Source organism: Trachurus trachurus (genome assembly GCF_905171665.1).
Source record: "Trachurus trachurus genome assembly, chromosome: 17".
Taxonomy (NCBI): Eukaryota; Metazoa; Chordata; class Actinopteri; order Carangiformes; family Carangidae; genus Trachurus; species Trachurus trachurus.
In genome coordinates, this window is record NC_139900.1 from 1,535,161 (window position 1) to 1,560,767 (window position 25,607).

Below are 25,607 nucleotides of genomic sequence, written 5' to 3' on the forward strand. Positions count from 1 at the left end.
TATGGTCACGGAAGGGTTAATTTAACTCCCATTGGAAACCACTGAAAATTAAATACAGATTTATCATAAAAATGGTGTCGTGATAGAAGACAGACGTGGCTTAAGAGCGGTTGAACGGTGTTACACGACTTTTCCAAAAAGTGGTGGAAAATCATTGTTTTGGTCACTAGCTAGCTAGTAGCTAACGACGCTAGCTAACGTTAGCTACAAGCTAACGCCAATTTCCCGTTTCTCCTCGTAAAACTTCACGAAGTTCAAAAGACATATTAGCACATTACGTTTGCTAGATAACTTAGAAGGTTAAAGTAATATACATGTTATATAGGCTAAGTATGTTTATTGATGTCTTGGGTTTGGGGAATGGGATAAAAATGATTCCGGGAATACGTTCCAGATATCGTGAGTCGCTATTACAGGAACCTCAGGCACATTTTAACCATATCGAAAAACTAAAACATAGTTTTTTGCCGAAAAATTTGCTCATAGGGTTTCATCGCAGGGTTGTTCAACCTTAAGGAGTGTTCACACCAAACGCGATGAACACGATTTTGTCGCGCGACAAATGAGAATCCGTCGCGCTATCGCTCGTGTTTTGACGCGTGACCGTTTTGTGTAAATTCGCGTCATCGCGTCCCCCCTCCCCTCCCCTCTACTGTCAATCCAGCTAACAGGACGGATGTAAAAATGTGTTGAGACACATAAAGTGCACTCATTTTACCGTCGGCTTGACAATGGACGAGGTGAAGCTGATCCTTGACGTCCTGGTCCTGGTGTAGCAGGTAAAAAAAAAATTCCACTCAGCCCCGCTCGTATCGCGTCGCGGCCGTTGTACGGTACTTCAGACTGACTGTTGCTGAGTTTGAGGACTAGCTAGCAGCTATAGGGTTGGTGCCAGGATCTCCAGGCAGGACACCAACTAAACTAAAGTTACAGGCGCTTCATTTCAGCTGCGGACGCCTGTCCATCTGTCTGGTGAGTAGCAGTCGGTAGCAGTGTATTGTTGTGTCAGAATCTCAACGCTGATAGGCTGTCGCGTCACGGCGTCACGCGATGTCGCATCAAAAGTTCAATATTTTCAACTCGCGCGTTGACGCGATTTTCGCGGCATCGCGTCGCGTGTGACGCGCGTATCGCGGCGCCCGGAGCGATTTTGCGTCTAATCACGTCTGTGCATTGACTTTACATGTAATCTCGACGCGCGAACACGCAGTGACATGGGGAGAAGGCAGCGCTCTGATTGGTGGATCAGCAGACCAATCAGAAGGCCAACAAAGGGTCAATTGTGTCATTATGTCCTAATATAAACCTGTGTGTGTGTGTGTGTGTGTGTGTGTGTGTGTGTGTGTGTGTGTGTGTGTGTGTGTGTGTGTAGGTGTCATGGACGCTGAGGACCCGTCCCCTCTGCGGCGTTTTGTCGTAGCAAAACGTTCAATCGCCTCCATCTTCGATCAGCTGCTGGACTTTGTGAGAGACGGCTCTGCCTTCGTGGATGGTCAGAAACACACACACACACACAAACACACACACACACACACACACACACACACAGTACTCAGTTGTAGCTCAGGTGCAGGAGTATGAATGTAACTGCAGTAGCCTATAGGCCTGCAGTATACAAGTTTCCCACAATGCATTTCACGGCAAACTTAATTCTTTTTAGGAGATAAATGTTGGTCTCTTTGATTAGTTGTCTGTCTGAATGAAAAGTGAAGCTTCCTGTGTGAACTGGACACCACATTTACATCAATAAGTAAATGTTTTACAATGAACACATCAGTCTGCATTAAGTTTTATTTTACGGTAGCTACATGGCAAAGATAGGCTACTTCACTACTCTAAACCGTGTTAGGGTTAGCGGTCATGGGAGCATTGCATTGTGGGATAGCCTACAGTACGTAGACTGGTTAGATACTGGAGATTTTTTTCAGAATCAGTACGACATTCAGGAATTTTTCACAAACTGCAGATTTTGCTTTTGTTTACATACGACATTTAGGCCAAATCAGTACGGACTAGCAGGACAGTATGCGGTTTCAAATACAGCCTCAGTTAGCACGTTCAGTTAGCCAGTTATCCTGTTTATAAAGCATGTTAAGTTAGCCTGTTTAGTTACCATGTTCAGTTAGCATATTAGCTTGTTCAGTTAGCCAGTTAGCATGGTCAGTTAGCTAGTAAGCATGGTCAGTTTGCCAGTTAGCATGGTCAGTTAGCCAGTTAGTAAGGTCAGTTAGCCAGTAAGCATGGTCAGTTAGCCAGTTAGCATGGTCAGTTAGCCAGTTAGTAAGGTCAGTTAGCCAGTTAGCATGTTCATTTGCCAGTAAGCATGGTCAGTTAGCCAGTTAGCATGGTCAGTTAGCCAGTTAAGGTCAGTTAGCATGGTCAGTTAGCATGTTCTGTTTGTCAGTTAGCATGGTCAGTTTGCCAGTTAGCATGTTCAGTTAGCCAGTTAGCATGTTAAGTTAGCATACCAATAGCCTCAGCAGCGACAGGTGAATGCCAGTCGTCTCCGTGGTGGCGGAGCAGCAGGTGATGATGTCAGAGGCGTGGCTGACCTGTGGTTGGTTGTGTGGCGATGATGGCATGTTCAGTTAGCATGTTGGCTTGTTCAATTATCCAGTTAGCATGGTCAGTTAGCCAGTAAGCATAGACCAGAGCGGCATCTTTATGCAAATGAGAATGACTGATGCATCCTGGGTAATTTAGGGGCAGCGCCCGGCATTTTTAAATTGCACTCAGTGGCTTTTTGTGTTTTGATGGAGCGTAGACTAACTAACAATCAATTTGAATGTTTTATTTTGTGTTTCTTTTGTAGCACTATGTCTCATAATTATTCTGACAGCCTCTTTGAAACCCACCGTTCACGCTATCTTGAAAAATTACAATGAATGAATCTAGCGGTATGCTCCTTTAGCCTCCCACAATGATCAATGACTCCACACAGTGGCCAGAAATGTCTGACCCAGACATCTACACGTATTTGGTGGAATCACCGGGAGGTTTTGGCTAAGTGTTGTCTGTAAATAGCAAGGAGGCAGTTGTGGGTCTGAGAAGTGAAGTCACTTCCTCGTTCAACAAACTGTAATCCCCTCTTCTTCCTCTGGGGGCTGGTGTCAGAAAGCAGCATTCTCCATAGACCCCTATGTTAAAATAGCCGACTTTACATCCTCAATAAACATGATCAAAGCCTGGTACCATTACGTTTTTTGGTCTCAATCGATAGTTTCTACCCCCGCACACACTCTGAGGGGGGTGAATTTTTTTTAAACTCTACCGTTTTACTGTTATTAGGTTTAAAATTCTGGCCAATTAGGGAGCAGAACCGTTGAGTGACAGGTCCGGAGACCGCTGCTTCGAGGCCAGTGGGCGGGTTCTCGGCCGGCTAACGGCCGCACCGCTCCAAATATGGCAAGTAGAATCCAACATGGCGCGGCTCAAACCCCCGTAGTAGCGGCACAAAACAGACTCCCCCAAACCAATGGGTGACGTCACGGACGCTACGTCCATTCTCTTTACAGTCTATGGTAAATAGCCTGTTAATAGACAACTTTTGGTACTTAGTTAGTCAAGCCAGTTAGGCTGAACTTTTCAATGGAGGGATGCCGGGCGCTGCCCCTAAATTACCCAGGATGCATCAGTCATTCTCATTTGCATAAAAATGCCGCTCTGGTCTATGGTCAGTTAGCCAGTTAGCACGTTCAGTTAGCCAGTTAGCATGGTCAGTTAGCCAGTTAGCACGTTCAGTTAGCCAGTTAGCATGGTCAGTTAGCCAGTTAGCACGTTCAGTTAGCCAGTTAGCATGGTCAGTTTGCAGGTGAAAACCAGTCGTCTCCGTGCGAGGCGCAGCAGCAGGTGAAGTGGCCTGACCTCTGACCTGTGATTGGTTGTGTGGTGGTGATGTCAGAGGCGTGGCTGCTGACCTCTGACCTGTGATTGGTTGTGTGGTGGTGATGTCAGAGGCGTGGCTGCTGACCTGACCTGTGATTGGTTGTGTGGTGGTGATGTCAGAGGCGTGGCTGCTGATGCTGACCTGTGATTGGTTGTGTGGTGATGATGTCAGAGGCGTGGCGAGGGGCCGAGCTGGGCCCCGTTGCCGTGGAGCAGCAGAGTCTGGAGCTGCAGAGCTGCGCCACCAAGCTGTCCACCATCAGAGACGTCCTGCTGCGCAGGCACATGAAGGTGGCCTTCTTCGGCAGGTCGGTACCAATCAATCACTGTTTCTGTTCATACGTTAAAGGGGATAGTTCATCCAAAATTGAAATGTCACTCATGATCTCCTCCCCCTCATGTGGACTAAGGGCTGGGAGAAGTTTCAGAGTCCTCCGTGGCTTCTCTGAGTTACAGGGGGTCTCGGCGTAGCAGTGCATGTCCATATGACGGTTGCAAATGGATACCAACTGTCTTCATAACAAAAAGACACACCAAAAAACATCCTAATACCTCCATGCTGCTCGTATGTAATGTCCCTCTGGTATTGAAGCCCCGACATGAGAAATTGTCCCGAAAAAAATTAAATAAGTCTATATTTCAATCTTGTTTGTAGTGGAAGCTTCTGGAAGCTCCTCTTCCCAGTTCGTCCAAATTTGACGAACCGGGAAGAGGAGCTTCCCGGTTCGTCAAATTTGGACGAACTGGGAAGAGGAGCTTCGAGAAGCTTCCGCTACAAAACAAGATTGAAATATATATATATTGAAATATTCAATTTTGGGTGAACTATCCCTTTAACGTGTCTATGTTCTATATTGTGATTTTTGAATTACTTTTGTTTTCTGATTTCATACTTTTATGTTTTGTTTGTTTTGTCTATTGTTGTGGTCTTTTATTTCTTGTTTTTATGAGGTTTCTTTAATCTCACCTGCACATCTGCTTTACTGTTTTTATGCTGTTGTTTCTTTCTTGTTAAATTGTCTAGAATCTCCTCTCTCAGCTTCTCTCTGGAGCTCTAGGAACAGCAGCCAATCAGAAGAGAGGAGGAAGCTATTAGCTATTAATGTGGATGAATCTACGTTACCACTTGTTAATGGCCCATTTTAGATAAATCTATGGTTTTGTCTCTATGGTTATTTTGTTATTATTAGTGGTGGTGGAAATGCTGGGCGAGCCGACCAGCGTTTCCCTGCAAAAACTGAAAATCTTTCCAAGAATATTTGTCTTATTTCTTGTCCAAATGTCTCATTTCTAGTCAAAACTAATCTCTTTCCACTTAAAATAAGACTCATCATCTAAAAATGAACTTGTTTTTAGATCATTTTCACTTGTTTCGAACTAATTTTCAATTGAAATAAGTAGAAAAATCTGCCAGTGAAAGTAAGTTTTTTGTGCTTGTAATAAGAAAGAAAAACTTGCTCCACTATCAGATTTTTCTACTTATTTCAATTGAAAATATGTTTGAAACAAGTGAAAATGATCTGAAAACAAGTTGATTTTTAGGTGATGAGTTTTACTTTACGTAGAATGAGATTTGTTTTGACTAGAAGTTACATTTTGACTTGAAATAAGACAAATATTATTGGTAAGATATAAGAGTTTTTGCAGTGTACTTTCACTTTTCCAAAACTCCTCATTGTCCCTTTAATCAATACATCCGTGAGAGACTGTGTGTGTGTGTGTGTGTGTGTGTGTGTGTGTGTGTGTGTGTGTGTGTGTGTGTGTGTGTGTGTGTGTGTGTGTGTGTGTGTGTGTGGCTGGACGCCTGCTCTGATTGGTGGAGTGTGGTGCAGCAGATAAACTCAGAACGAACCGTCGCCTCAGAGGAAGTTTATCTGAGATTCAGCAGCTGCTGACGACATCACCGACACTCTGCTGCGATGATGTAATAACTGTCAGATGATGCAATCAGCTGCATGATGTAATGGCTGCTCGGAGTTTCTCTGGAACAGCGAGCGGCTGCAGGAGATACGAGCCACGTTCCCATCCAGAGTGATTCCAATTACTGGGAAATGACCATTAAAGGGACAACGAGGAGTTTCTATTTGGTTATTTAAAAGTCTGATATTAATGTGGATGAATCTACGTCACCACTTGTTAATGGTCCATTTTAGATAAATCTATGGTTTTGTCTCTATGGTTATTTTGTTATTATTAGTGGTGGTGGAAATGCTGGGCGAGCCGACCAGCGTTTCTTTACTTTCGGTTTCGTGGCGAGTCATGAGAATAACGCCGCCGAATCTCCGTTTATGGTGGGAACTACGACGGTATGTGATCGTCTTCCAACCTCTGACTTTAAAGGGCAACTTGGGTTTTTTTCAACCTGGGCCCTGTTTTCATATGTTTTTCTGTATATGTGAGTGATGGATAATACTTTTATTGAGGTGGCTGCAGTATTGAGGCGGGCAGGCAGCCTGCAGCCCAGCTAACGCTCTACCACGGGGCAAGTGGCTCCCGTCAAAGTTCGCCCTATAAACGGGCATTTTTTTCACACTGACAGGCTCAGATAGTTACATACTAGAAAGGAGAAATGAACGTAATAGTCTCTACCTTCAGCTGGAGGTCGCTGTTTGTTGTGATCTGTGTCCAAATCTTACCACGCCAGAAATCTCATTCTGAAATCTCGCGATAACTCGCAGCAAAACACCAGTGGGGAAACTGTTACCTGACTGAGGTGAAGAGAGACGACCGGAGCATTTCCAGATTGTAACAACAAAATGTTGGGCTGCTCTTCATGCAGCTTTCACAAGTTAGGGCTAACAGTTAGCTGTGCTACAAATGAATGCTAATACTACTGCCAGTCAAAGAAGAGACGTGCTAAAGGTAGAGACATAAATTAATTTCTCCTTTCTAGTTTGTTGTCGGACACTCATTGTAACTATCTGAGCCTGTCAGTGTGTGAACTTTGATGGGAGCCACTTGCCCAGTTGAAGAGTGTTAGCTGGGCTGCAGGCTGCCTGCCCGGCTCAATACTGCAGCCAAGTCAATAAAAGTATTATCCATTACTCACATATACAGAAAAACATATGAAAACAGGGCCCAGGTTGAAAAAAACCGAAGTTGCCCTTTAATTCTTGATGAATGAAAACATGAGTCTGTCTTGCGCCGGTCAAAGAATTTCACGGTGCGGAGGCTCATAAATGTAGTGTGGAAACACTTCGCTTTTCCAAAACTCCTCATTGTCCCTTTAAATAAAGGCAAAAAAAAAAAAAGGTGATGACTCAGGTGAGCAGCAGTCTCACCTGGTGTGTGTCTGTGCTGGTCCAGGACCAGCAACGGGAAGAGCACGGTGATCAACGCCATGCTGAGGGACCGCGTGCTGCCCAGCGGCATCGGACACACCACCAACTGCTTCCTGCGCGTGGAGGGGACGGACGGGGACGAGGCCTACCTGACCACCGAGGCGTCCAACGAGAGGAGGAGCGTCGCTGTACGTCACAGAGAGGCCTTAAAGGGATAAACTAGGGCTGCCCCCAAATAGTCGACCAAGCACTGGTCGACCAAAAAATCATTAGCCGACCAAAATTTCATTGGTCGATTGGTCGCAGGAAAAAAAACAAAAACATTTGGAGCCGTGTCTTGTCAAAATTAAGCCAACATCAATGACTGAACTGTATAGGAAAGGTTATGGGGCTTTTATTTTGAAGGGCCAGATACAGGAAGTCGTGACGTGACACTTTTTTTTTTTTTTTTTTTTACAAGGCACGGCAGTCTCTCTCTCTCGTATCACCGCTGTCACCGTTAGCGGGTGCTGTCTGAGCCCCGGTCCCGTCCCACAGCGCTCACCGGCGGTCAGTCTCAGTGTCATGGAGCGGATCCATGATGGTCCCCGCTGCAGTCAGAGACCCCCACCCATAGACATGTCTATGCCCGCACCGCTCCACGCCGCGGACCCCCACCCCGCACCCCCGTCACACAGCCTGAGCTCAGTAACTTTTTACCCTCCTCATCTACTGTTTATTGGTGATAAATGGGCATTCTGCCGGTAATAACGGTGAAACCCGACCGGCTTGTTGTTGAATCTCGGACCCAACACGGCCGGAGTCACGAGCAGTAATTAATTAATTCTCAACCTGACCGCGGGCAAAAAAAAAAAAAAAAAAAAAAAATTATAAAAAAAAAAAAAATTTCCCTCAAGGTGGGGGGTCGATTAGTCGACTAATCGCCATAAGTGACGACTACTGGTCGACCAACAAAATCTTTGGTCGGGGGCAGCCCTAGGATAAACCAACATTTTCTTTTTTTTTCCCGTGTCTTGCCTTACTCCCGAGTCCATGACCAGCAGATAGACACCATCCTTTCTACTGTGCGTGCAGTAACAAGGGAGATAGAGCCGTATCGCCGTAATTATCTTAGCCCAAACACTGGAAGTGTATGGGTAGTGTTAGCCTGCCTCCACCTAAAGTCACTAATTAGCTTAGCTCAAACGCTGGAAGTGTATAGGTAGTGTTAGCCTGCCTCCACCTAAAGTCACTAATTAGCTTAGCTCAAACACTGGAAGTGTATAGGTAGTGTTAGCCTGCCTCCACCTAAAGTCACTAATTAGCTTAGCTCAAACACTGGAAGTGTATGGGTAGTGTTAGCCTGCCTCCACCTAAAGTCGCTAATTAGCTTAGCTCAAACACTGGAAGTGTATGGGTAGTGTTAGCCTGCCTCCACCTAAAGTCACTAATTAGCTTAGCTCAAACACTGGAAGTGTATGGGTAGTGTTAGCCTGCCTCCACCTAAAGTCGCTAATTAGCTTAGCTCAAACACTGGAAGTGTATGGGTAGTGTTAGCCTGCCTCCACCTAAAGTCACTAATTAGCTTAGCTCAAACACTGGAAGTGTATAGGTAGTGTTAGCCTGCCTCCACCTAAAGTCACTAATTAGCTTAGCTCAAACACTGGAAGTGTATGGGTAGTGTTAGCCTGCCTCCACCTAAAGTCGCTAATTAGCTTAGCTCAAACACTGGAAGTGTATGGGTAGTGTTAGCCTGCCTCCACCTAAAGTCACTAATTAGCTTAGCTCAAACACTGGAAGTGTATGGGTAGTGTTAGCCTGCCTCCACCTAAAGTCGCTAATTAGCTTAGCTCAAACACTGGAAGTGTATGGGTAGTGTTAGCCTGCCTCCACCTAAAGTCACTAATTAGCTTAGCTCAAACACTGGAAGTGTATGGGTAGTGTTAGCTAACACTACCCATACACTTCCAGTGTTTGAGCTAAGCTAATTACGGCGATACGGCTCTATCTCCCTTGTTACTGCAGCACAGTGGAAAGGATGGTGTCTATCTGCTGGTCATGGACTTGGGAGTGAGGCAAGACACGAAAAAAAATGTTGGCGTATCCCTTTAAAGGGGCAGATGCACATTTAGGGACAGTCATTGTCACTTTGTTATAACTTCATTATGACCTCACTGTGACCTCACTATGCCCCCCCCCCCCCCCAGACAGTGAACCAGCTGGCTCATGCTCTGCACATGGACCCCACCCTGGACTCTGGCAGCCTGGTCAAAGTGTTCTGGCCTAAAAGCCGCTGCGCTCTGCTGAGGGACGACCTGGTGCTGATGGACAGGTAACGTCTCACCTGTCTCACCTCACTGTCCCTGACGTCACGCTGCTGCGTTCAAGACAAGTCGCAACTCAGATCTTCTCAACCTCCTACTTGAAAAAGTGCAATCTAACGCCACCTGAAGTCGGAGAAAAAAATCTACCCCGACTTCACTGAGAGAATCAATTTTAACCTGTAATATCTGTCCATATCGTTATACGTTACCCGATAACGTAACGCCTGGATTTCCTAGTGAATTAAGTAGCGGCGGACCATCGACTCACTACTTAATCACGGCCGTCGCTGCTTTAGACGCACAATAACAGTCCACGTGTTCTCACTACAGCTGTTCTGTTGTAAACAAACACACATGGCGATAAATGTAGTCATAGCCTACATTAATGTGTTAAATCCTGACAGGAGATAATGTTGATAATTAGTTTTGGGGGAAATAAAGCTGAGTTTGTCCTGGTCTAACATGTTTGTGGTGCGGTTTGAAGTTGGACATCTGAGTTTCTAACTGGGAGACTCAGATTTCCCAGTCGTCTTGAACGCAGCATCAGACTCACGACCAACTGCACTGCAAAAACTCAAAAATCTTACCAAGAATATTTGTCTTATTTCTAGTCAAAACAAATCTCATTCTACTTAAAATAAGACTCATCACATTAAAAGCAGCTTGTTTTTAGACACTTTTTACTTCTTTCAAGCAGATTTTCACTTGAAATAAGTAGAAAAATCTGATAGTGGAGCAAGTTTTTCTTTCTTATTACAAGCACAAAAAACTTGCTTTCACTGGCAGATTTTTCTATTTATTTCAAGTGAAAATTTGTTTGAAACAAGTGAAAATGATCTAAAAACAAGTTCATTTTTAGGTGATGAGTCTTATTTTAAGTGGAAAGAGATTAGTTTTGACTAGAAATGAGACATTTTGACAAGAAATAAGACAAATATTCTTGGAAAGATGTCGAGTTTTTGCAGTGTGTGACTTGTGACCTCTGACCTCTGACCTCTGACCTTTGACCTCTGACCTTTGACCTTTGACCTCTGACCAGCCCTGGCACCGACGTGACCTTGGAGCTGGACAGCTGGATCGATCGGTTCTGTCTGGACGCCGACGTCTTCGTCCTGGTGGGAAACGCCGAGTCGACTCTGATGAACACGGTGAAGAGAAGAGACGACCTCGTTGGCTGTTAATTGATGAGTGATTATTGATAATTACCTGTTGATTGATGAGTGATTATTGATAATTAATTATCAATAATATATATTAATAAAATAAATTACCTGTTGATTTGATCTGTTTCTTCTTCTCGTCTCGCAGGAGAAACTTTTCTTCCACAAAGTCAGCGAGAGGATTTCAAAACCAAACATCTTCATCCTGCACAACAGATGGGACGCCTCGGTGAGCGAGCCCGAGTACATCGACGAGGTGAGAGAGTGTATGTGTGTATCTGACTACTAGGGTTGCAAAATTCCAGGAATTTTCAAAGTTGGAAACTTTCCATGGGAATTAACGGGAATATATGGGAATTAACGGGAATATAGTATAGGTATAAATGGGAATAAATTCGAAATTTACAAAATTAAAGGTAACATTTTACTCAACATTCATGTTTTTGTTGTTCAGTAAAAAAAATTGATTGTTCATACAAAAATTAAAACTAAGTGCAGCTAAGTGAAACCATTTCTATGATTGAAACAGCCTCTCTTGGAGAATCTTGGTAAATAGAGGATCTTCGGTGTGTGTGATGATGATGATGAGGTGATGAGTGTGTGTCTGAGGCTCCGCCCCCTCTCTGCTCTGCCAGGTGAGGAAGCAGCACCTGGACCGCTGCGTCAGCTTCCTGGCCGAGGAGCTGAGGGTGGTGGGACTGGACGAGGCCCCGGGGCGCATCTTCTTCGTCTCCGCCAGAGAAGTCCTGAGCTCCCGCATGCAGCAGGCGCAGGGCATGCCCGAGACAGGTGAGACAGGTGAGACAGGTGAGACAGGTGAGACATGCAGCAGGCGCAGGGCATGCCCGAGACAGGTGAGACAGGTGAGACATGCAGCAGGCGCAGGGCATGCCCGAGACAGGTGAGACAGGTGAGACATGCAGCAGGCGCAGGGCATGCCCGAGACAGGTGAGACAGGTGAGACAGGTGAGACAGGTGAGACAGGTGAGACATGCAGCAGGCGCAGGGCATGCCCGAGACAGGTGAGACAGGTGAGGCATGCAGCAGGCGCAGGGCATGCCCGAGACAGGTGAGACAGGTGAGGCATGCAGCAGGCGCAGGGCATGCCCCAGACAGGTGAGACAGGTGAGACAGGTGAGACATGCAGCAGGCGCAGGGCATGCCCGAGACAGGTGAGACAGGTGAGACATGCAGCAGGCGCAGGGCATGCCCGAGACAGGTGAGACAGGTGAGGCATGCAGCAGGCGCAGGGCATGCCCCAGACAGGTGAGACAGGTGAGACAGGTGAGACATGCAGCAGGCGCAGGGCATGCCCCAGACAGGTGAGACAGGTGAGACAGGTGAGACATGCAGCAGGCGCAGGGCATGCCCCAGACAGGTGAGACAGGTGAGACAGGTGAGACATGCAGCAGGCGCAGGGCATGCCCCAGACAGGTGAGACAGGTGAGACAGGTGAGACAGGTGAGACAGATGAGACATGTAAGACAGGGGAGGGACAGCCAGAGGATGCTCCTCTCACTACACAGACACACTCACTACTACTCTTTCTTTATTTTGCTTTTTTTCAATGTTTTATTTTAAAGGGATAGTATCATTTTTTTAAAGTGGGGTTGTATGATCTCCAAATAGCCCCTAAGTACTTTAATTGCAGTAGAAGACTCTCTGCACTCCTCCCGTTAGCAACGCCAGCCCATAATAGCCCTGCCCAGAGATTTACAACATACAGCTATAATATAGAATATTATACAGAAGGTTTTCTGGTGCTCTGATGATGTTAAAATGAATCTCTTCAGAGCTTACTGCCCCCTTGTGGGTTAAGTTCAAAAAGGAAAGCATTCGCAAACTTCAGGTTGCCTATAACGATCGCCTACGAATTTTAATGGGAAAACCTAGGTGGTGCAGTGCGAGTGAGTTATTTTGTCAAGTGCGTGTAAATACATTTCATGCCCTGTTGTGGAAATTGATGTATAAACTCATCTGTCGACTGAATGACACACACAATTCTGTCTTAATGCTGTTGTCCAATCCTTTTCTAAAACTCCTCGTTGTCCCTTTAAGCTTCAGATACGGTAGAAAAGGAGTTCATATGTGAAGATTATCTCACTGAACTAAACTTGGAAGGATCAGAAACCTTTAGTAGTACTGGTAGTAGTACTAGTAGAAACTGGTGTTTTAGTCACAGAGCTGATTCTTCAATGCAGAAACCACATTCACTTCCTCTACTAGAACTAGAATGTGGTGAACTTCAGCTCTGGATCGAGTCTCTACGGGACACAGGGTGTTTCCTTGTTGTCACGGCGATGAGCGACGTCCCAGAATGCATCACTGTGACTCACCTGAGCAGACTGAACTTCCTGTTTCCTCCCGCAGGCGGCGCTCTGGCCGAAGGTTTCCACGACAGGCTGAGGGAGTTCCAGAGGTTTGAGCGGACCTTTGAGGTACAGGTTCGATTCCTCAGCTGTGTGGTGATGTGTGTGAGCCCCGGTGACCTCTGACCTGTGACCTGTGACCTCTGCAGGAGTTCATCTCTCAGTCTGCAGTGAAGACCAAGTTTGAGCAGCACACGGTCCGAGCCTGGCAGATCACCGAGGCCATCAAGGCCGTGATGGACGCCATCAACATCGCCTCCGCTGACAGGAAGTGAGCTACACACGCTGAGCGACCGTCCAATCACGTCTCTGTGGTTGTGTCCTAAATCACTCTCACTGGTCAAATAAAAAACACACAGTGTCACAACTAAGCATAAAGTCCGCTAGCTTAATGCTAACGTATAATGTAAAACCTCATAGACGGGCTAACAGAAATTAGCATCGAGCCTGTGGTCCGTTTATAACGCTTGTTAGGAAATTTGCTCTGACGTTTGTTGTGGGAGTCTGTGAAAGCCGCGACGGGACAACTCTGGCAGCTGGACACATTTATTGAGGCTGCTGCTCTACTGCATTTATTTGGTAGCTACACCAGTCACTACTTGCATTTATTTGGTAGCTACACCGGTCACTACTTGCATTTATTTGGTAGCCACACCGGTCACTATTTGCATTTATTTGGTAGCTACACCGGTCACTACTTCATTTATTTGGTAGCCACACCGGTCACTACTTGCATTTATTTGGTAGCCACACCGGTCACTATTTGCATTTATTTGGTAGCTACACCGGTCACTACTTCATTTATTTGGTAGCTACACCGGTCACCACTTGCATTTATTTGGTAGTTACACCGGTCACTATTTGCATTTATTTGGTAGTTACACCGGTCACTATTTGCATTTATTTGGTAGCTACACCGGTCACTATTTGCATTTATTTGGTAGCTACACCTGTCACTACTTGCATTTATTTGGTAGCTACACCGGTCACTACTTGCATTTATTTGGTAGCTACACCGGTCACTATTTGCATTTATTTGGTAGCTACACCGGTCACTACTTAATTTATTTGGTAGCTACACCGGTCACTACTTAATTTATTTGGTAGCTACACCTGTCACTACTTCATTTATTTGGTAGCCACACCGGTCACTACTTGCATTTATTTGGTAGCCACACCAGTCACTATTTGCATTTATTTGGTAGCTACACCGGTCACTACTTCATTTATTTGGTAGCCACACCGGTCACTATTTGCATTTATTTGGTAGCTACAACGGTCACTACTTCATTTATTTGGTAGCTACACCGGTCACTACTTGCATTTATTTGGTAGTTACACCGGTCACTACTTGCATTTATTTGGTAGCTACACCGGTCACTACTTGCATTTATTTGGTAGCTACACCGGTCACTACTTCATTTATTTGGTAGCTACACTGGTCACTACTTCATTTATTTGGTAGCCACACCGGTCACTACTTGCAATTATTTGGTAGCTACACCGGTCACTACTTCATTTATTTGGTAGCTACACTGGTCACTACTTCATTTATTTGGTAGCCACACCGGTCACTACTTGCATTTATTTGGTAGCTACACCGGTCACTACTTGCATTTATTTGGTAGCTACACCGGTCACTACTTCATTTATTTGGTAGCTACACTGGTCACTACTTCATTTATTTGGTAGCTACACCGGTCACTATTTGGTAGCTACACCGGTCACTACTTCATTTATTTGGTAGCCACACCGGTCACTACTTGCATTTATTTGGTGGCTACACCGGTCACTACTTGCATTTATTTGGTAGCCACACCGGTCACTACTTCATTTATTTGGTAGCTACACCGGTCACTATTTGCATTTATTTGGTAGCTACACCGGTCACTACTTCATTTATTTGGTAGCTACACCGGTCACTACTTCATTTATTTGGTAGCTACACCGGTCACTACTTGCATTTATTTGGTAGCCACACCGGTCACTATTTGCATTTATTTGGTAGCTACACCGGTCACTACTTGCATTTATTTGGGAGCTACACCGGTCGCTACTGCATTTATTTGGTAGCCACACCGGTCACTACTTGCATTTATTTGGTAGCCACACCGGTCACTATTTGCATTTATTTGGTAGCTACACCGGTCACTACTTCATTTATTTGGTAGCCACACCGGTCACTACTTGCATTTATTTGGTAGCCACACCGGTCACTATTTGCATTTATTTGGTAGCTACACCGGTCACTACTTAATTTATTTGGTAGCCACACCGGTCACTACTTGCATTTATTTGGTAGCCACACCGGTCACTATTTGCATTTATTTGGTAGCTACACCGGTCACTACTTGCATTTATTTGGTAGCTACACCGGTCACTACTTCATTTATTTGGTAGCCACACGGGTCACTACTTGCATTTATTTGGTAGCCACACCGGTCACTACTTGCATTTATTTGGTAGCTACACCGGTCACTATTTGCATTTATTTGGTAGCTACACCGGTCACTATTTGCATTTATTTGGTAGCTACACCGGTCACTACTTCATTCATTTGGTAGCTACACCGGTCACTACTTGCATTTATTTGGTAGCTACACCGGTCACTACTTGCATTTATTTGGTAGCTACACCGGTCACTACTTGCATTTATTTGGTAGCTACACCGGTCACTACTTCATTCATTTGGTAGCTACATCGGTCACTACTTGCATTTATTTGGTAGCTACACCGGTCACTACTTGCATTTATTTGGTAGCTACACAGGTCACTACTTCATTTATTTGGTAGCTACACCGGTCACTACTTGCATTTATTTGGTAGTTACACCGGTCACTACTTCATTCATTTGGTAGCTACACCGGTCACTACTTGCATTTATTTGGTAGCTACACCGGTCACTACTTGCATTTATTTGGTAGTTACACCAGTCACTACTTGCATTTATTTGGTAGCTGCACCGGTCGCTACTGCATTTATTTGGTAGCTACACCGGTCACTACTGCATTTATTTGGTAGCTAAACCGGTCACTACTGCATTTATTTGGTAGCTACACCGGTCACTACTTAATTTATTTGGTAGCTACACCGGTCACTACTGCATTTATTCGGTAGCTACACCGGTCACTACTTGCATTTATTTGGTAGCTACACCGGTCACTACTTCATTTATTCGGTAGCTACACCGGTCACTACTTGCATTTATTTGGTAGCTACACCGGTCGCTCTGGGCCGCTGTGGTAACGGCCAATCCGTGACCGCAATGCATGATGGGATATCTTGCTCCAGTTAGTGACCATTGGATGTTCACTACATATCGCGGTGAATTGTGGGATAGATTCAGTCACTATATAGTGAACATTAATAATCACTAAACATTCAGACACCACTACAACAACTGGTCACTTGATAGAGAGGAGGGAATGAGGGAGTGATTTTGGACACAACCTCTGTGTCTGTCTCACTGTGACCTGTGACCTCTGACCTGTGACAGGATCTGCTGCCTGGAGGAGCGCGAGGAGCAGAGGGACCGGCTGGACTTTGTCCGAGGACAGATCAACCGTCTGACGGACAACGTCAAGGACAAGATCAAGAGTCTGACAGAGGACGTCGCTGCAAAGGTGAAGGACACGGCTCACAGCAGGACGAGACACGGAGACACTGAGACAGAGACTGAGACACTGAGACATGTCTCGTCCTCAGGTCTAACGGTGCGTTCACACCGTGCGCGGGTAAAATATTCGCCTCGCTCGAGTTTGCCCGCTGGAATATTTGTTTTTACTCGCGGCATTCGCGTGAATATTTCACTTGAGTTCAATATTTTGAACTCGAGCGAACGGGCGAATTTCGCGTTTTCGCGAAGTAACAAATTCGCGTCCATTTGCATCTGTACATTGACTTTGTATGTAATCTTATCGCGCGAAAAATTTGTCTCGCGTCCGGTGTGAACACGCCGTAACTGTCTATGTCTCGTCCTCAGGTCTAACCGTGTCTCATCATGTCTCGTCCTCAGGTGTCCTCAGCTCTGTACGATCAGATCCGGTCTCTTCCTGTCGTGGTCGAGGAGTTCAGATCCGACTTCAGTCCGACACCAGAGACTCTGCAGCTCTACAAGACTGTGAGTATCACACTGTTAGCCTAGCTTAGCATAAAGACTGGAACCACTGGGAACTGTTAGCCTAGCTGAGCATAAAGACTGGAACCACTGGGAACTGTTAGCCTAGCTGAGCATAAAGACTGGAAACGGGGGGGAACTGTTAGCCTAGCTTAGCATAAAGACTGGAAACGGGTGGAACTGTTAGCCTAGCTTAGCATAGAGACTGGAAACGGGGGGAACTGTTAGCCTAGCTTAGCATAAAGACTGGAAACGGGTGGAACTGTTAGCCTAGCTTAGCATAAAGACTGGAACTGGAACTGGCTGAAGAGTAATCAAACTTGCACTCACTGTTAATTTTAATTGATAAACTGCACTTGAACGTACTTTATAATCTAAGGCACTTTATTCTATCTCTTTGTCTCTTATCTGTGTTTTGCAAGTTTTTGGTTTGTTGTCTGTTCTGAACGCCTGTTAGAGCACTTCTTTGTACTTCCTGATCCCTGTGCTTCACTTGTTGTGCTGTTTGATTTGCTTCATCTGTCAATGTTGTGTCTTATCTGTGTTTTGTGTCATTGTAATGAAATCTTTTTCGTGTAAACTGCCAGCGGACAGCGGGTGAAAATTAGCTATTTGCTAACTCTGGTACATTTACGTTGGGCTTTTTTGTCCTTTTTAATTACACGAATAAGCCTAGCTTAGCATAAAGCCTGGAAACAGGTGGAACTGTTAGCCTAGCTTAGCATAAAGACTGGAACCACTGGGAACTGTTAGCCTAGTTTAGCATAAAGACTGGAAACAGCGGGAACTGTTAGCCTAGCTTAGCATAGAGACTGTAAGGGACAGTGTTATAAACCCTCTGACCTCCAGTTTACCAGCACAGGACAAACTTAGCATCACGTCAGTTTGTGTCTGTCAGAGAGTTCATCTGAACACACACACACACACACACACACACACACACACACACACACACACACACACACACACACACACACACACACACAGAGAGAGAGACTTTACTGTTTCCTCAAAGACTAACATCAGACAGATTAATCTGCTTTACTCCAAATCCAGTTTACTGTGTGCGTTCAGATGAACTCTCTGACAGACACAAACTGACGTGATGCTAAGTTTGTCCTGCGCTGGTAAACTGGGGGTCAGAGGGTTTATAACACTGTCCCTTACAGTCTCTATGCTAAGCTAGGCTAACAGTTCCCCCTATTTCCAGGCTTTATGCTAAGCTAGGCTAATAGTTCCTATTGTTTCCAGTCTTTATGCTAAGCTAGGCTAATAGTTCACCCTGTTTCCAGTCTTTATGCTAAGCTAGGCTAACAGTTCCCATTGTTTCCGGTCTTTATGCTAAGCTAAGCTAACAGTTCCCAGTGGTTCCAGTCTTTATGCTAAGCTAGGCGAACAGTTCACATTGTTGCTAAGCTAGGCTAACAGTTCCCCCTGTTTCCGGTCTTTATGCTAAGCTAGGCCAACAGTTCCCCCATGTTTCCGGTCTTTATGCTAAGCTAGGCTAACAGTTCCCATTGTTTCCAGTCTTTATGCTAAGCTAGACTAACAGTTCCCCCTATTTCCAGTCTTTATGCTAAGCTAGGCTAACAGTTCCCCCTGTTTCCAGTCTTTATGCTAAACTAGGCTAACAGTTCCCAGTGGTTCCAGTCTTTATGCTAAGCTAGGCTAACAGTTCCCCCTGTTTCCAGTGTTTATGCTAAGCTAGGCTAACAGTTCCCCCTGTTTCCAGTCTTTATGCTCAGCTAGGCTAACAGTTCCCCCTGTTTCTAGTCATTATGCTCAGCTAGGCTAACAGTTCCCCCTGTTTCCAGTCTTTATGCTAAGCTAGGCTAACAGTTCCCGCTGTTTCCAGTCTTTATGCTAAGCTAGGCTAACAGTTCCCAGTGGTTCCAGTCTTTATGCTAAGCTAGGCTAACAGTTCCCATTGTTTCCAGTCTTTATGCTAAACTAGGCTAACAGTTCCCCCTGTTTCCAGTCTATATGCTAAGCTAGGCTAACAGTTCCCCCTGTGTGTGTGTTCAGAAGCTGCAGCAGCACGTGGAGGAGCGGTTGGTCGGTGGTTTGTGTCACCGTTGCTCCGTCAGCGTCCTCAAAGACGTCACCGACGCCCAGAAACAGATGATCGGTAACTACGGCACCACTTCCTGTTTGTTACATCACTTCCTGTTTGCTCACCCTGAGGTTTCTCCTGGTTTTCCCTGTTAAAAGGGTTTTCCATGGAGTTTTTCCTCAGTGGATGTGAGGGTCTAAGGACAGAGGATGTTGTTATGATGGGATGTAAAGCCCTTTGAGACAAACTGGTGGTAACAACGGGCTATACTAATAAAACTGCCTTGCCTTTGTCGGCGTCACTTCCTGTCTGTGACGTCCCGGTCTCTCCCTGTCCCTCAGACAGCGTCCGTCCTCTGCTGTCCATGTCGGTCCAGGAGCAGCTGTGCCCCTCCTCCTCCTCCTTCGAGCTGACCTACGACCTCGGCCTCGCCGCACTCTGCGCCGACTTCCAGGAGAACATCGAGTTCCAGTTCTCTCTGGGCTGGACCGCGCTCGTCACGCGCTTCATCGGAGTCGCCAACGCCAAGCGGGCGCTGAGCACTCGGCAGCAGGTCGGTGTCGCCGACGGAGATGGAAATCGCCATATTCACCAAAATAAAAGTGTTTCACCAACATAAGACTAATAAAACAGACATTAACTTGTAATACAATAGAAGCTAAATGTTAACTTAAAAGTCAGTGATCCGGTGGTTTTGTCTAACTTCCTGTCAGCCGATGGAGTTAGCAGCCCCCGCCCTCGTCATGGATCTATTGGTCCTCGTCCCTACGTCACCACATTCAGGCGCATCTCTTGGCTGCACACAGAGAGGACTGCCCCTTTATGCCGTTCTCTCTCCTCATTGGATAAAGGTTGTAGGATACAAGGAAAGTTTTCTCCTGGGCTCAGAGCAGAGCAGAGTGACTGACAGACCCGTGTTTCAGACCAAACACTCTATAGAAGTGATTGCTGTCGGAAGATACAACTATTTAAGACTTATATTAACACAAACATTCACCTTACTTCTACTTTAATGGCTCGGGGACTTTCTTGTAAATTATATTTCCTTAAATTAAAAAGAGTTTAACGGCATTTTATTTTATTAGCTGGGTGCTTTTATTTTGAAGGAAAGGCCCTGGATGTGACGCTGTGATGTCACTTCCTGTCTCCTCTGTCTCTGTCTCTGCAGGAAGGCTCCGCCCTCAAGGACGAGATGGTGGTTTCCATAGCAACGGGCCTGGTGTCGGTCACCTCCCGCGCCTCCATGACGGTGCTGGTGATCGGAGGAGTGGTACGTCTGGTTGGTGTAGAACAGATGACAGGCTGAACAGCTCCACCTACTGGTCAGGACAGGAACTACAACAACAGAGAAATCATTCCAGACCGTTGCTAAGTAAAACACACCGTTGCTAGGGACGCCGCTCTGATCAGAGGACACAGAGGAGAAGAACTATGGAGGATATTTACCTCGTGTTTCATCTCTACCTTCATTAAACAGCCTAGTTGTGATGTTAGATAAATGACGTGTAGCTTGTTACAGGGAGAGTGGAGGCTGGGAACCAAACCTGCGATCAGATTATAAAAGGCCAAGTGATGTGTTGCACCACAGCGTGATCTGCTCCCTCTGAACGCCCTGTGGATGTTTTGTTTTTTTTAAAGTATAGCTTTAAAGGTATAGTACGTAGGAATTCCCCCCATCTAGCGGTGCGGTTGCATATCTGAACGTATTCTTGATGTTGCATTCAGGTGAAATGAGGCAGACGTCAGACAGACAACAGACGCTGCATGTAACAGGATAAACAAGTGGTCTGACAACATGTTGTCATGGTGATGTGGTATTGTGACAACATGTTGTCATGGTGATGTGGTATTGTTTTAGTAAAATGACATCCGGTTGGTTTGCCGACGGCCGTCTGCCTGACTGCACCTGAATGCAACACCAGTGCCTCCGTCCTTCCTCACACTACACAGTGGTGACAGTTTTAACAGGCCGTTTCCGTGGTTACCTACGGTCACGATGCAACATGGCCGCCTCGGTTCGGTGCGTCGCCCACTTATGTGTTTGTAACGACTTGTAACAACTCATTCTAAGGAACCAGAAAGCTTTCATTTGTAGCAGCTGTGATTCACCTTCAGTCAAATACGGATTTATGAAAGACATGTTTGATTTTTGATCAGAAAAAGACAAATAAGTTACAGACTGGGACTTTAAATAAACATTCTCCAAATTCAACCTTTAATTTGGTGATTGATTGATTGATGTCACTAGCCATGTTTCCATCCAAAGTGATTCAAATCACTGGGAAATGTGCATTAAAATAAATTAGAATCCTGTGTGTTTCCATTAAAAGTACGGACTTTGGTGAAAACTACAAACTTGCGCAGGTTTCCTAAGTCGCGCGAGTTTTCCGCAGGTTGTCATGGCAACCAGCTTGTAAACGCTTTACCGCCTTCCCGACTCTGAGTGTGGATATCACCATGGAGAGAGGACTTCAAACTTTAGTGACAAGCAGGCAATAGGATAGCAGTGATGTTTTTCTCCTTTATTAATGTTTAAATAAAGTTACTACGGTGTTTCGTCCTCCGTCCGCCATGTTGTTGTCTTGTGAGTGAACCGCAAACACGGGAGCTAAGTGACCACGTCAGTTAATTTAACAGAACTGTTTCCATCTCTTAGTATCAACCAAAACCCGGCGTTAGAGAGCGTATTTTAGTTTGTGTGAATCAGAGGATTTTAGTTTGAGTTACGGCGTTGTTTATGTGTGTCTCAGGTGTGTGTTGTGTTGTGTGTCTCAGTGTTGTTGTGTTGTGTGTCTCAGGTGTGGCGCTCGGTGGGCTGGCGTATCATAGCTCTGTCCCTGTCCCTGTACTCTCTGCTCTACCTGTATGAGAGACTGACGTGGACGGACGCCAGCAGAGAACGCGCTCTAAAGAGACAGTTCACGGAGCTCGCTGCGTTCCGCCTGAGGGCCGCCGCCCCGGCCACCGCCGCCGCCTGCAGCCAGCAGGTCTACAGGTAAGACCCCTAGCCCCGCCCCCTTCTATAGCCCCGCCTGCAGCCAGCAGGTCTACAGGTAAGACCCCTAGCCCCGCCCCCTTCTAGCCACGCCCCCTTCTAGCCCCGCCTGCAGCCAGCAGGTCTACAGGTAAGGACACGCCCCCCAAGTAAGGCCACGCCCCCACTGGCCACGCCCCCATCTAGCCCCGCCTGCAGCCAGCAGGTCTACAGGTAAGGACACGCCCCCCAAGTAAGGCCACGCCCCCACTGGCCACGCCCCCATCTAGCCCCGCCTGCAGCCAGCAGGTCTACAGGTAAGGCCCCGCCCCCTTCTAGCCCCGCCCCCATCCGACCACGCCCCTTCTAGCCACGCCCCCAATGGCCACACCCCCTTCTAGCCCCACCACCGCCGCCTGCAGCCAGCAGGTCTACAGGTAAGACCCCTAGCCCCGCCCCCTTCTAGCCCCGCCTGCAGCCAGCAGGTCTACAGGTAAGGACACGCCCCCCAAGTAAGGCCACGCCCCCACTGGCCACGCCCCCATCTAGCCCCGCCTGCAGCCAGCAGGTCTACAGGTAAGGACACGCCCCCCAAGTAAGGCCACGCCCCCACTGGCCACGCCCCCATCTAGCCCCGCCTGCAGCCAGCAGGTCTACAGGTAAGGCCCCGCCCCCTTCTAGCCCCGCCCCCATCCGACCACGCCCCTTCTAGCCACGCCCCCAATGGCCACACCCCCTTCTAGCCCCACCACCGCCGCCTGCAGCCAGCAGGTCTACAGATAAGGCCACGCCCCCGTCTAGCTACGCCCCCACAGACCACGCCCCCTTCTGGCCCCGCCCCCAAGGCCAAGGTTATTATAGGGTTAAAGGGTAAGCTAATTAGCGACTTTAGGTGGAGGCAGGCTAACACTACACTAACACTACCTAAAAAGTTGGCGTATCCCTTCTATTGCCCCCCTAGAGGATTTCTGCATTATTACAACAATACGGCGGCACCTCAACATGGCGTCTGGCCCAGTGTAACCGCCCCTCCCCTCCCACTGCCACCGTTTGTCTCTCTCTCTCTTCTCCAACAGACCTTCTGCCAAACGGGAAGGCTTTTTCTTTTTAGCAGGATCCACTGACAGAGAAACCTCTGTCAGACCTCTGAAGATGAACTTTTTGTTAAGAAATTGTATCTTCGTATCACACGAGAATTTTTTCTTTCTTCACATTTTCGTTGCGTAACATTCACAGTCGGTGAATTATTCACATGAAAGATCTGTCTCCGGTGAGGACGGGCCTTTAGGGTTAGTTAACTATAATAACCCTGACATCAGTGTGTGTGTGTCTGTGTGTCTCTCTGTGTGTATCTCTACAGGGAGCTGTCCTCCACCTTCAGCCGTCTGACCCAGCGTGTGGACCTGAGCGAGGCCGAGCTGGAGGGAAACATCCGCCAGCTGAGCTTCAGGGTCCAGAGGCTGGAGAACATCCAGAGGAGGTCCAAGGCCTTCAGGTGAGACCAGACCACCGCCGTCGCCACGGCAACGCCCCGCCGTGACATCATCAGTGAGCTGGTCTGACCTAGGGGCTGTCAGTCTTCCCCCTGAATCAGATTAAAATTTCTAACGCTTCTTATGTTAAATATTCTATATTATTATTCTATATATATTTGAATCTTTAAAGGGATAGTATCATTTTTTTAAAGTGTGGTTGTATGATCTACAAATAGTCCCTAAGTACTTTAATTGCAGTAGAAGACTCTCTGCACTCCTCCCGTTAGCAACGCCAGCCCATAATAGCCCTGCCCAGAGATTTACAACATACAGTGTTGTGAACAGACCCAAAGAAACGGCCTATTTTCACGGCCTAAAAGAGGTTTTACCTGAAAAAAAATACACAGTAAATAGGCCGTTTCTTTGGGTCTGTTCACAACACTGTATGTTGTAAATCTCTGGGCAGGGCTATTATGGGCTGGCGTTGCTAACGGGAGGAGTGCAGAGAGTCTTCTACTGCAATTAAAGTACTTAGGGGCTATTTGTAGATCATACAACCACACTTTAAAAAAAATGATACTATCCCTTTAAAGTTTCTTGTTGTTGTTTTTACTCGTATTCACCAGCTTGTTATCCACTAAAGGAGCATTACAACCTTTACAACCTCTTATATCTGAAGCTGTAGCTTCAACAACAACAGAATAGTTTGTTTTGTCCACATGTTTACTGCCCAAACGTTGCATCTTTAAAGGGATAGTTCAACATTTTGTCAAATTGGCCCATCACCATAATCCCTATAGTCATAGCAGTAGGTTCGTTACCTTTAATTGTCGGTGCAAGCTGTTTTTAGAACGGCGGAGCAGAGCCGTGAGCTGCTCAGAGCTACGCTACGGAGGCTCATTATGGGATTTCTTGGTTTCCCTCATCAAACTCATCAAATACACAATCCAACAACTCCACAACGCTCTGGTGGACAAGTTGTGAGCTGCACATTCACCACGCTATGAGATAATAACACAATGTTACCACACAGAGTTGTTTTAGAGGGAAATACAGAGACTGTTGATGAAAAACTGTCCCTGAAGGCAACGTGCATCAGTGGTTTTACATGAATTTCCCTCTACAACAACTCTGTGTGGTAACGTTGTGTTATTATCTCATAGCGTGGTGAATGTGCAGCTCACAACTTGTCCACCAGAGCGTTGTGGAGTTGTTGGATTGTGTATTTGATGAGTTTGATGAGGGAAACCAAGAAATCCCATAATGAGCCTCCGTAGCGTAGCTCTGAGCAGCTCACGGCTCTGCTCCGCCGTTCTAAAAACAGCTTGCACCGACAAATAAAGGTAACGAACCTACTGCTATGACTATAGGGATTATGGCAATGGTGGCAATTTGACAAAATGTTGAACTGTCCCTTTAAAACACTCTGGTCTGAATCTGTTACAGGAACCGAGCCACCGACCTGGAGACTCAGCTGGAGGTTTTCTCTGTCCAGTACCTGCAGTGACCTCGGCCCGACGACTCTCTGTAAAACCTTAACGACCAGTTTGGACCAATCAGAATCCAGGATGTAGCTGCAGCGATGACATCATCGTTTCATCAGACTCACGGCGTTCAGCAGTGATGATGTCATCAACGATAATAACTCACGTATCCAACCTTTAATTATGGACACGAGGAACAACAGACAGAGGTTGCCACGGAGACCTGAGACACAGCTGGACTGTCCTGCCATCCCATAATAATAATGATAACCAGAGACTCAACACAGCGATCGATGTATCATGTATTTAATTCTAAAATATCAGATCAGGTTACATGTGATGTGAGTATTGATTATTGATTATTATTGCCTGTTGTACAGCTGTTGCCGTGACAACGTGACAGGAAGTGAAAGACGTGAACTTCAGAATAAAGCGACATCATCATCATCATCATTATTATTGATCATTATCAGTCACACACACACACACACACACACACACACACA

General features: G+C 46.3%; 2 protein-coding genes across 2 annotated transcripts in view; one reads left to right on the top strand and one right to left on the bottom strand.

Annotated features, from left to right (window-relative positions):
* Positions 1-25,607, bottom strand: part of LOC311000809 (dual specificity protein phosphatase 18) — a 255,469-nt gene that overhangs the window by 190,383 nt on the left and 39,479 nt on the right. The gene's annotated exons all lie outside the window — the stretch shown is intronic.
* On the top strand, positions 1,378-25,124 carry mfn1a (mitofusin 1a; the record flags this gene model as incomplete). Its single annotated transcript, XM_083991640.1, has 17 exons — positions 1,378-1,492; positions 4,058-4,193; positions 7,192-7,354; positions 9,353-9,477; positions 10,509-10,617; positions 10,778-10,885; positions 11,265-11,427; positions 13,000-13,067; positions 13,148-13,269; positions 16,495-16,621; positions 17,014-17,118; positions 19,141-19,243; positions 19,510-19,721; positions 20,337-20,438; positions 21,967-22,163; positions 23,503-23,637; positions 25,064-25,124. 17 exons carry the CDS (start codon positions 1,378-1,380, stop codon positions 25,122-25,124), a joined length of 2,151 nt encoding a protein of 716 aa, XP_083847766.1.